Genomic DNA, 13,018 nt, shown 5'->3' on the forward strand with positions numbered 1-13,018 from the left:
GAAAACTTAATTGTGAAGGTGAGTGTGAGGGTGAAGGTACAGTGAAGTGCATTTTCAAATTTTGTCTAAGAATAATAAAATCAATTTACCTAAGTGACAATGTGAGGTGGAATATAATGAATATAATATATGTTTTATTTGTCACGTGAGAATTTTTTTTAATGAGTTGACAATAGGGACAATTTTTGAAAACATTATAAAAGATTAGGGAGAAAATAACAACAAAAAGTTTACGGGACTTAAAAGTGAAAAGGTGTAAAATGAAAATTATATTTAAACCTATTATTAATGATTGAGAGAGATAAAAATACAAGTAGTGACGTACTAATTATTATACGATTTTTGTCATACATTTAGCATTATTCTTTTAAATTTCGGTAAAATTTGTTTTAGTCATTACATTTTTCTATATAGATACTTTAGATCTTCATATTTTTTTTGAAATGTATTATATTTTATTTATTTTCTAGTCAAAATGAAGTAGAATCATAGATGAAATATCCTGCATATAAAAAATTTGAGCATTAAAAGCATTAATTTTAAAATATAATTTGACCAAAATTTTAAGAAAATTATTTGTTTTTCGCTTAAATATATTTTTAGTCCTTGTTAGAAAAGATGGTCTAATCAAGAGGGGGGAGGGTGAATTAGTGGCTTAAAAATTTCTTATGCAATTTTCTTGATTTTGAAATTTTTTTTCCTAAATATTTCTAAACAAGTACATTGATTTATAGTTGTATATATGATACTAAGTTAAGATTCAATCCAAGTCTAAATTCACTCAATACTATATGCAATGTTTATGCTTCACAACACATAACAACAAACATAGAAACAGAACTATAAGATTGTAAAGTCAAGTGTAGGGAGAGAGAAAAATGTCCAACCAATTTATACTGGTTTAATCACATCCACTTGTGACCTATATCTAATCCCCAATCAACTTGATTGAGATTTTCCACTAATCTTTAATATTTGAAGTTTTACGATCACAATACCACATGAAATAGATTTATACACTATTAAAAAAACCACTTCTTGCACCCAAGAAGTACAAGTACTACAAAATTTCCCCCTTCTTAAGAAATCTACTTAAGAAAAACACAACACATAAGTTAAGAAACGAATTCACCTGATGTATAGACTAAATCAAATTAAGTGAACCAACCAAATTAGTTTATCCTTTCACTCCATGAACATGATGATCAATTCAATTCTTAAAACCTTTCTTGAAGTTACCATAAAGGATAAAGAACCTCTTGCAAAAAAAAATGTTTCTCAAAGAATTTTTTTAAAAAAGATATCACTAAGATTTAAGTCTCTCTCTATTTTAAGTGTGAAAAATGGTGTATATATATATATATAGATTTTTTTGTCTAAAATAATCAATTATTTACACGAATAATCGATTATTTTGTTCTTAGTAGTTCTATAAATCAATCAAGAATAGTTTAATCGATTATTTTAAATCAAACTTAATATCTCAATTTTTCATATCATTTCTCTTTACAAATCAATTTTAAAACTTATTTTCTTCATTAATCATCATCAAGATAGAGATTTAAGGCTAAGTTACTTATTAAGCACATAAAGCACACAAGTAACAAAGTTTTAAACACACAAACAAGATACAACTTGCACTATTTTCTTTCAAGAGGATCAAAACACAAATCAACACTACAAGTTGCACGCTTATCTTTCAAGAGGCTTATTTGTAATCATTAAAATCAACTAAGACCATGTCTTCATCTTAAGCTTGATCAACACTTGTGACACAAACGAATGTGTTAATGATATGTTTGAACAACAATTGGTTTTAAGTAGGTTCTAGAACAAATTTTTGAAACCAATAAAAACTAAGCTCCTTCATTTTCAATCGATAATTGATGAATTATTACATCGAGTAAGTCGAGTAACAATTCTTGGATTTGTCAGGTTTAGTGAACAAGTAATTTTGGTTTGTAATAAAAGCTCCATTAGTGGGGGGAGAGGTGAAACGGAGCAAAACAAAGAAAATAGGGGGGGTAGAGCACAGTAGTGCAATGGGAGGGGTCGGACAGAGCAACGATGAGGAAGGGCAAAGCGACGCTCCTTCATAGAAGCTCATTTTCAAAACCTCGTGCATGCTTTTCCTTAGAAACTTCTTAGATGTGGGAGGACCTTTGTGGCAACAAAAATTAGGGGATGATTGGATGATTAGAACGTGCACATTGGAGAGCTCACTTTCTAGGGGTTGAAAAGCTTGTTCTAATTTTTTTCTCCTAAAAAGAAGGAATAATGTTGTTCACCAACTCATTGAGTTGTGGAATAAGGAATTTGTTCAAGATAGAAAATTCTCTTGATTTTACTTTTTAAAGAAAGCTAACTCTCTTTCTTAACAACCTCTTAAGAAGAGGCATTTTTCTATCCTTTTTATTCTTTTCACTCTTTAGGAGCTATTTTTGTTTTTTTTTTCTTATTTTATTCTTCTTTCTTAAGCTTTATTTGTATTTGATCTTCTAGGTAACAGTAAGAGAATGTAATACAATTTTTATATTCTTGAGTGTGAAAGATATTTCAACATCTGGTTGCCTCCCAACTTAAGACAAAATATTACAACTCAACTTTTAGATATCAATGTTTTTTTATTATATTACTATTAGTTTCTATTTTTCATTTAATTAGTTAGGATCAATTACAAGGAATTACTAAAGTTGAAATATTTTGTGCAACATAAAACGAACAATTTGTATTTCTATTGATATAATTTTCAATGATCAATTGATTAAGAATCAACTTTATTTTCCTCTTTTTGATCTTTTTTTTTAATCTTCAATAAGGACTAAAAGGTTATTTAACCCAAACCTTTTTCAATTCTTTTTAAAAAATGTATTTGGACTTTGTTAAAGTTGTATTTTGAAATGTTAATAACTTTGGCATGAATTTTTTGTTAATATTATTTATAATTTAATTTTTAAACTTATTTAAAAAGTTGTGTCATGGACTTTATTTTAGTTGTTTATGAACTTAATGTTTATGAACTTAATTATTATGAATTTTAATTTAATTGTTATTTTGGATATTGAGTATTGACAATGTTTTTAAATTTAAAGTATGGAATTGTTTAATCATGTCTTGTAATTTAAAATTTAAAATTTAAATATGTGATATTTGTTATTTAGTATGATAATAATTTTATTTTTAATATATGAAATATCTTAAATTATGTTAATTATATTATTTTAATTTTTAATATAGACCAATTTAATTGGTTTAACAAGTAACCTTTTAGTTTGACTATTAAATTATATGAAATAACTACTTAGATCGATTTAATTACGATAATAAATTTTATAATATAATATTGATATGAGTTGAATTTCGGTAACAAAGAAAATATATAGAGTAATAAAATTAATAATATATGTTATATCCTTGAAAGAAAAGTAATGACATTGAGTGAAAAAGTAACTCTTGTAAAAGAAAGCTTCAAATATTATTTAAATAGATAAGATTAATATAGATGACATAGATATATTTAACTTGAACAAATAAAGCTTAAAGACAAACTAAATTGTTATATTTTGGCCATCTGTTCTTATAAATCAGCTTTCTCACAACGAACAACTTCTTCCTTTTACATAACATATAAAAAAGATTGAATCACTTCTTTTTGTGCCCTGAATGTTCCTCTTTCAACAGTTCAAACAAGCTTCCATCATAAACACCTCGGATTGTTTCCTTTTTTAGTAAGCCATTCTTGTCTTTGGCAACTTTGTAAAGGATTTCCCATTCAATCTCGCCACCAATCCTGTGCATTATGGTTCCAATATATGTCAATGATTTTTAATTTTTTGGTTAGGAGAGAATAATAATTAATAATGAAACATTATAAAAAAATTTAGATATAATAACATACAAAAAATATATTTCCTTAGATACAATAAATATATATATATATATATATATATATATATATTTTTAATGTTAATTTTGAATAAAATTTATTAACATATTTTACGTGTTACTATAATTTATATTCGTATTTTTTAACAATATATTAACATATTTATATTCATTATGTAGATAAAAGTAATTTTTAGTAACATATATTGCATCACTATAAAATATGTGTTATTATGTGAAAATTTTCTTATAATAAAACTTTTGATTCCATAATAGAAATGACAAACCAACCTTCCTTTTAAATCTTTGGGCTCCCTATTTTCCTTTATCATCTCCTTTAGCTCATCATGTGTTAAAGCATTTGGATGAGTATGTGCATGTTTTGTGAAAATTTCTTCAAATTTTGAAGGAACAAACCTAAAAGAATTACCATAAATTAATTATTATCTGCAAAACAATAAAGATATATGGAATTAATGGAATGTGTAAAAATAAGTATACCTTCCTTCAGTATCATAGGCTCCAGTGTCACTGCCATGTTTGCCGAGTTTGATGTTCTTAATTTCAATTGGGAAAAGTATAGATGGAAATTTCCCCTATACAACATAAGAACCATATTAAGTCTTTTTGTATATAAATTCCCTACAGTCACTATACTTATAAATATGTTGCCACATTTTTTTTTTAAACAGCAAAATTAATATATAACAGGTACAAGGGGTACCTGAACCCATATACAAAGTATAGAGTTTTCCAGGATTATAGAGAAATACTTAGTACATTTCTATCTCCTCATAATCAGAACCTGCTACCCTATCCACACCCGTTGAAACAAATACATGGCCCAGGATTGCTACTCCATTGAGAGAAAGAATAGGCAAAGGATGGTTTGAGGGTGGATAGCCACCTCCAACAAAAAATAAGAATGTCTCTAACTATACTACCTTGCTCAAATGTTCCGCCGTCAAAGATACACTTATTCCTGTACCTCCATAAGGTCCACATTGTAGCTAGCCACACAGTATGCCAAGTTTCTGCCTCTGACTCGTTTTGAATTGGTGCTGGGAGGAAAGAAAAGTGGTCGAAGATCTGCCTAGGAAGAGGTGCAGGACAATTTAACCAGGAGAGGCACTGTTTCCAAACTCTATCAACCATCGGACATGTACAAAAGATGTGTGTAGTGGTTTCAATATCTACCTTGCAAAAGATACATCTAGATTCATGCTCGCCAAGTAATATATTCCTGCGTGCCAAATTATCCACAGTTGGGAGTCCTCGATTCAGAAGCCTCCAAGCAAAGAAGAGAACTTTAGGAGGGGCAGGGATAGACCATATTAACTTGAAGATATCGTGATCTTCAATAGTGACTGACTCAGCTAATATGATCTGATAAGCCGACTTAACAGAAAACATCCCTGAGGACTCTGCCACCCAACTCCAAGAGTCGCATTGGGAGGAATTGAAGATGCGACTATTAATTAGGCGCAAAAGTTGTTGTTCTAAAGGAATTTCCCACTCAAATCTATTTCTCCTCCACCTGAGGTGCCACACCCATTCTCCGTTCACAAATGCCCCAATCTCTGCAATAGAAGCAAGTTGCTGATCAGAGCTAATGAACAATCTAGGGAATGCAACTGCAAGATTAGTAGGCCCCACCCACTTATCTAGCCAAAATCTAACTTTAGACCCCACTCCAACTCTCCACTCAATCAACTTATCAAACCAATTATCCTCCTCAACTCCACCACACACCATTAAAAGATCCCTCCACCATATAGAATCCTTCTGAGAGGAGGCTTGAGCACACAGATTGTGCCCACCTCTGTACCTTGATTGTAGAACCTGAGCCCACATAGAGCTGGATTGGTGGAAGAGATTCCATCTCCACTTAGCCAGTAGCGATCTATTGAAGAGTATGATATTTTTTACTCCCAATCCCCCTTTTTCCTTTGGTAGGGTCACCTTATCCCAACTAATCCAACAAACCTTCTTCTGATCCCCGACTCCACCCCACAAAAAGCGCCTTTGTAGGGAAACTATCTCCTTAGACACCCGATTTGGGATTTTGAAGAAAGATAAATAATAAAGAGGGAGGGAAGTTAGCACAGAATTCACCAGACACACTCTACCAGCCATAGAGAGAACTTTATGCTTCCACATCGCAAGTTTCTTCTGAACTTTTGAGATAATTGGCCTCCAGGTGACCACATTCCTAGGATTTGCCCCGATGGGGAGGCCTAAATATGGAAACGGTAGAGATAGAAGTGCACAATTTAACAAATGTGCAAAATCCTCCACTAGGGCCTGATCCACACAAATGGAACCAAATTTACTCTTGAAAAAGTTGACCTTTAACCCTGAGACCACCTCAAAGCATCTGATTAGACTTTTTATCAGAAATACATTTTGCAAAGAAGCTTCTCCAAAGAACATTGTATCATCTGCATATTGAACCAAACTAACTTCAACTTGATTGTGCCCGACCTTCACACTATTAAATCTCTTATGCTTCACTGCTTCCCTCATCAATCCTGACAACCCCTCTGCTACAATCGTGAAGAGAAAGGGGGCTAAGGGATCACCTTGTCTTAGCCCCCTTCTCATTGGGAATTCGTCAGTGGGACTACCATTAACTAGCACTGATAGACGAGCTGTATTGAGACACTCCCTGATCCATCCAATCCATTTATCATTAAAACCCAAGCGCTCAAGCATATATAGTAGGTACTCCCATGACACAGAGTCATATGCCTTCTCAAAATCAACCTTAAAGAATATGATAGGTTTTTTCATCCTCTTAGCTTCATCAATAACCTCATTAACAACCAGCACACTATGTAACATATTCCTACCTTCAAGGAAGGCGCTTTGTCGCTCATCAATAACACTTGGCAGAACTCGCTTGACTCTATTGGCAAGAACTTTGGCTAAAATCTTGTACATACACCCAACCAAGGAGATGGGTCTGTAGTCCTCAAGGCTTTGTGGATCCTGTTTCTTTGGTATTAGAGTGATGAAGGCAGAATTCGTGCCCCTAGGCAGTCTCCCATTGTGATGAAATTCCATAAGAAAGCGACATATATCCCCTCTTAAAGTTTCCCAAAATTCCTTTAAGAATTTGAAATTCACACCATCAGGACCCGGACATTTATTACTACCACACTCCCACACTGCAGATCGAATTTCCTCTTCAGAAAATGGAGCAATGAGTAATTCATTCTGATCTTGGGAAAGTGATCTAAAATGTGTACCATCCAGTCTTGGTCTATTTTGGCACTGCTCTTGAAGCCTCTGATAAAAGAAATCTCTAACATGTCCCTTAACTACTGTAGGATCCTCTGACCAAGAACCATCAATGAATAGTCCTTTCAAGGCATTTTTCTTTCTCCTCCAGCTTACCATGAGATGAAAGAATTTTGTATTCAAGTCCCCTTCTTTCAACCATTTCACTCTTGACTGTTGTGATAGAACCGCCTCGTTTCTAATTGCCACTTTCCAAAACTCATTTTGTAATTCCACTCTCTTATGGATCTCTTCTTCAGACAACCCAAGGTTTTCCTCCTTCTTATCCAGGTAGTTTAGATCTTTGACGATCCGTTGTTGTAAGGCCTGTGGATTCTCAAAAGACTCTAGATTCCAATGTTTTAGCTTTGACTTCAACACTCTCAACTTTTCCTTTAGAACATATGCACCCCACCCCTGAATTGAGATTCCTTCCCAAGAGTCCACAACAAACTTCTTAAACGATGGGTCTTGAAACCAATGATCTAGGGTGCGGAATGGTTTTGGTCCCCAATCTGAGTTACACACCTGCATCTTGACTGGACAGTGGTCAGAAATACATCTATTTAATACAGTCTGTAGACAGCCAGGCCAAATAAGAAACCAATCCCTAGAAACCAAGATTCTGTCCAACCTACTCTTGACCATACCATTTGGCTTAAACCATGTGAATCGTTTACCAACAATAGAAATATCCTCAACTTCCATATTAGAGATAAAATCATTGAAAAGTTGAATATCAGTCTGGTTATGACTTTCGTGCACCAAATTGACCCTTTCAGACACCACTCTAATACTATTGAAGTCTCCAGCTAGGCACCAGAGAGATACAGAAATAGCACTCCTCTTACCAATTAGCTCAGCCCACAGTTCCCGTTTTAACATTGATTGACATGGGGCGTAAACATTAACAATCACAATTTGTACACCATTATCTTTCCAGGTACCCACAATACCTAGAAATCCCACACCTTCAAACTGATTGACCAAATCAAACTTGTCTTTCCTCCAAGTAGTTAATAGACCACCCGCCTTGTTAATGGCGGGAACCATCCTCCAGTCACAATCGTTGTCCCCCCACAATGAACAGCAAACCTCATTTGTTACATCCTGTTTTTTAGTTTCCTGCAAGCACAAGATATGAATGTCTTCCTCAATTATGAGCCTTTTAATATACCTCTGCTTGATTTTCCCTCCCATCCCTCTTACATTAAGAGTCATCAACTTCATGATCTACCGACTATATTATCCACCCTTGACTCGTCAATTATCTTATGCCTCTCCTGTTGATCTCTTGACTCTAGATTAACCAATGTTTCTATGATATGTTCCTCCTCACCATCAAAAGTCACGCCTAATGCCTTGCCAATTTCCCAGACTCGCTTAGCCTCTATGACCTCATCTTTTAACCAGAACATCCTATTGCAATTTCTAATATTTCCATCAGAAATTGAATTGCAAAACGAAAGGGCTTGTTGCCTAACCTTTCTTCGATGCTGCTTAACAGATGCAACCCGTTTACCTTTGATGGATCGCGGGTTGGAAATAATGGTGTGATTCCGGTTCGCCACTTCATCTAGAGGGGGGAGAGAATGAGTCAATGGGGAATTGGAAGGAACAATAGCAGGTTGGGGGTTGATATAAGCCACCACTCCCGGACTCACGTCTACTTCTTCAATAGCATTTGTTTGGATCCCAACTGGAGACTCTTCCACAATGGTTTGGCTTGGAGCGTAAACATGTTGCCACATACATGGACCGGATTTCTTATAATTTGATGTCCAACTTATTCATGAAAATATTTGAATTTGATATCAACATAGATCTTAGAAATAAAATAAATAATATTATAAAAGATGGAACCAATCTTTATTAAAATGTCACATTCATGCGCCTTAGACAATTGGGACGTAATTATCCTCCTAGAGAGACATGTGCTTTCAGACATATATATTTTAATATTTTATTACCAGTTTAATTTATATGTGCATTCACAAGTAAAAAAATTACTGTCAATCAATAAGAGATTATATAAATATATGACTTTAAAAGTAATTTTATAAAAGTTAACAAACGTATATTTCCTACAAATCAATACTGTATTCTGTATATTGGATTATTTTTGGTAAAATAATTGGATTTATGGCATTTATGATGGCTAAAAAACTCTTTTAAGTTGTGAATGAATAAACTATTATCTCTTTATAATGCAAATGTTGATTAGATAAGTTCACTTTTATAATTCATTTAATTATCATAAAATTATATGGGCCAAAAAATAAAATTTTATTTAACCATAAATATTTTTCTAAAAATATTGAAATTATTGGGTTCAACATATGTATCAAATTACGAAAGAAAAAAAAAAATAATGATCTTTGCACATTATTTATTTTGTACTTTCTATATCTTACAATATAAGTGTCATCTTAAATTTCTTTATATAAATAAAAAAAACTTAATAAACATGAGAGAAAATAGTAATTTTGCAAAGTTAATTTTATAATTAACTAATCTTTTTATTGAGAATAATGTAACAATAAGAATTTTTTTAAAAGATACTATTAGAGATATAGAGGTATTAATATTATTGAAAAGTTAATATTATACTTATTTTAAGATTTATTTTTTCTTTTAATGCTTATTATGAAATTGATAGTATGTTTTATACTTATTTATCGTCATTGATGGAAAATCTTTGATTTTGAGAATAACAATGAGTGAATGATAAATGTCTAAAATTTATAAATCAATCTATCTATTATTACTTTAATGGGGAAATTCCATTTTAACGTACAAATACTTTTTGTTGGACTTTTTTACTTATGAGTAACTTTTATTAATTACGACGGAATTAATTACTTAATTTCATGCTGAGACATGAAATATATTTTGTAATTCCTGATAAAGAAAAGAATTTTTTTTTGTGTAATAAAAAAAGAGAAGATATTTATTGAAACAAAGATATAAAGTTAAGATAATAACACTATAAGAAAATTGTTACATAGTAACACATCCGATAGTGACATTATACACGTCATTAAAAATTACTTTTATCTACATAATAACTACAATATTTGTTGGTATATTATTAAAAAGTATGAATATAAGCTACAGTGACACACAAAATATGTTGTTAAATCTCATTCAAAATCAACACTAAAATTATGGGTAACTATATGTCAAATGAACATATACTTACATGTATTGTACCTATAGTGATATTTTTGTATGTCACTATGTGTAACATTTCTTGTAATGTAATTTTAATTATTTCAATAAAATACTCAAATTAACATAAAAATGTCAAAAAATAGAAGTTTTAAGGAATAAAGAAAAGTACTGGACGAGTGGATTGACTAAGGGACAAATTGATGAAAAGAGAAAGTCCAAAGGAGAACAAGATCCCATTCCCAATTTCACGTAAACCTGCATTTAATCAAAACCCACCATTAGAGAAAATGATTCTTCTGCGACCATTTGTATAATTAAGAGATAGAAAGAAAAATAAAATTTAAAATGTAGTAAAGAGATTGACGACATTGTACAAATTATTGTATATATACCGCATTTCCCCTACAAAAATGATAGAAACTAAAAAATTCATAAACTCTATCAAACTCGTTTTTCTGTTAATTTCGTTATTGGTAAAAAAAAAAAAAACTAATTTTTCAGTTTTTTTTTTCTCACATATATACATAGGAAGGAATAGTAAATAATCAACAATAAAAATTTTAAAATGTAGTTACAATATTCGTAGTTGTTACAACCTCCAAAAATTTTATATACTATGCAGTTTGGTTCAACATATTATTAGATTCAAAGAAAATTTTAAGATAAGATGTTTTTAAAATTAATATCTTTTGATAAAAAAAATTATTTTAGAAATGGATTTTGATAAAAAAAATTATTATATTTGAATATTTTTTTTTAAATAAATCTTTCAAAATGAATTTTTAAGAATACAAAAAATGACTTTTAAATTATAAAATTTTTAAAAAATTATAAAAATTATTAATAAAAAAATATTTTTTTTCAGAGGGCCAAGAAAATTATTTCGTACTAATTACATTATAAAAATAATTAATAAAGATTACATTAAAGGGAAAGGAAAAGCATAAAAAACCTTGATAAGTCTCCCATGGGTAAATAACACCATCTTGATTCTTGTCAAAGAAGGCAACATGCTTCTGCAGAACGTTTTCATGAATTGGAATGGGTTTCATCCCAGTAGCACCACCTACTCCTGCAAATACGTACATTGGTATATAGACAAAGATACATCAAAAAAAAAAAAAAAAGAAGGAGTAAAGTACATTTTAAGTTTCTTAATTCTCAATTCTTGATCATCAAATTTTTAATTAATAATTAGCTATTTTCGTCTCACACCTAGTTAGTATCTTAAGTTTTATAAAAAGGGAAAAAATCACCAACTATCAAAAATAAAAAATAAAAATATCAAAAACATTATTTTCAAAGTATAGAACTAAAACCAGAATGAAAATTAAGGGACCAAAAAAATATTTTATCTTAAAAAAAGTAAAAGATAATTAAATATATGGCCTACCATCTAGTTTTGTGTTTGGTGAGGAAGCCATGGGGGTAGAGTGCTGAATCAAGAAAGATGATAGTTGATGATTATAATAGTTGATGATTATAATAGTTGATGATTATAATAGTTGATTTGGGGTTTTATATATACACAAAAAATGGGTGTGTGGGAAGGGTTAGCGTGTGTAGAAACATCATATTGTGGTTCCTTGGACACAATCTAAAAACTTTATAATCAGTTTTATCATGTTCTTGCGGAAAAGGGATTTCTTTACATTTTTTAATTCTATAGTTTAATAATGCTTTAGTGAATGATTTTCGAAGGGAAAGTCCACCCCATCTTGCCTAAGTGATCAATTAGGAATTGAAGGTTCAAATTTTGAAAGGAAGAAAGATCCACATGTATATCATATACTGATATTTGAATATGTTAAAAACTACTAGATAAAATCTTCAAATAGATCATAGTAAAAGTTATATATATATATATATATATATATATATATATATATATATATATATATATATATATATATATATATATATATATATATATATATATATATATATCTATATATATATCTATATATATATATATACGTTTATTCTAGGAGTGTGTAATTTTACATAGATTTACTTCGTTCAATAACTCATGTTCAACATCAAATTTCAACGATCCAATCATAGAATTTAAAATTCTTAATGTATAGATTAAGTCTGCAAATTTTTAAAAAAATTTGAAAATTATTTAATACTTCGTTTCATTAATTCAAATTGACGGATAATAATTAAATTATTTTATATATTGATTTGAATTAATGAAACGAAGTATCAAATAATTTTCAAATTTTTTAAAAATTTACAGATTTGATCTATGTATTAAAAAATTTAAATTCAACAATTGAATCATTAAAATTTGATGTAAGACATGAGTTATTGAACAGAGTAAGTCTACGTAGACTTACCCCTAAAATAAACGGATTCCTCCTTTTATATATATATATATATATATATATATATATATATATATATATATATATATATATAAATTTTATACATGTAATTAGATATTGAAATTCAAACATATTCACTAAAGAAAAAAAAAGATATTGGAATTCCAACACATTCACCTATATTTTACACTCATATAGTCAAAATAATTTAAATTATTTTGACATATGCGTAAAATATTTTTATATTCTCATTTGCATTTTTGATTTTGACATGGATATGATAAGCCAAACAATAATCCTTTTTAATTACTCTGTTAATGTTAAAAAATGAATTTAATACGAAAACA

The 13,018-nt window shown here is 30.2% G+C and overlaps 1 protein-coding gene across 1 annotated transcript; it reads right to left on the reverse strand.

The window, feature by feature from the left end:
• Positions 1-3,453: 3,453 nt before the first annotated feature.
• On the reverse strand, positions 3,454-11,842 carry LOC109790116 (putative peroxygenase 4). The gene is made up of 6 exons (XM_020349219.3): positions 11,735-11,842; positions 11,294-11,413; positions 10,511-10,596; positions 4,387-4,481; positions 4,177-4,302; positions 3,454-3,790 (listed from the first exon to the last, which is right to left on the reverse strand). The coding sequence occupies exons 1-6, from the start codon at positions 11,763-11,765 to the stop codon at positions 3,643-3,645; spliced, it is 606 nt and encodes a 201-aa protein (XP_020204808.1). The 5' UTR covers positions 11,766-11,842; the 3' UTR covers positions 3,454-3,642.
• Positions 11,843-13,018: the final 1,176 nt, after the last annotated feature.

This window comes from Cajanus cajan, chromosome 11 (assembly GCF_000230855.2).
Source record: "Cajanus cajan strain Asha chromosome 11, NIPB_CcT2T_4, whole genome shotgun sequence".
Lineage (NCBI taxonomy): Eukaryota > Viridiplantae > Streptophyta > Magnoliopsida > Fabales > Fabaceae > Cajanus > Cajanus cajan.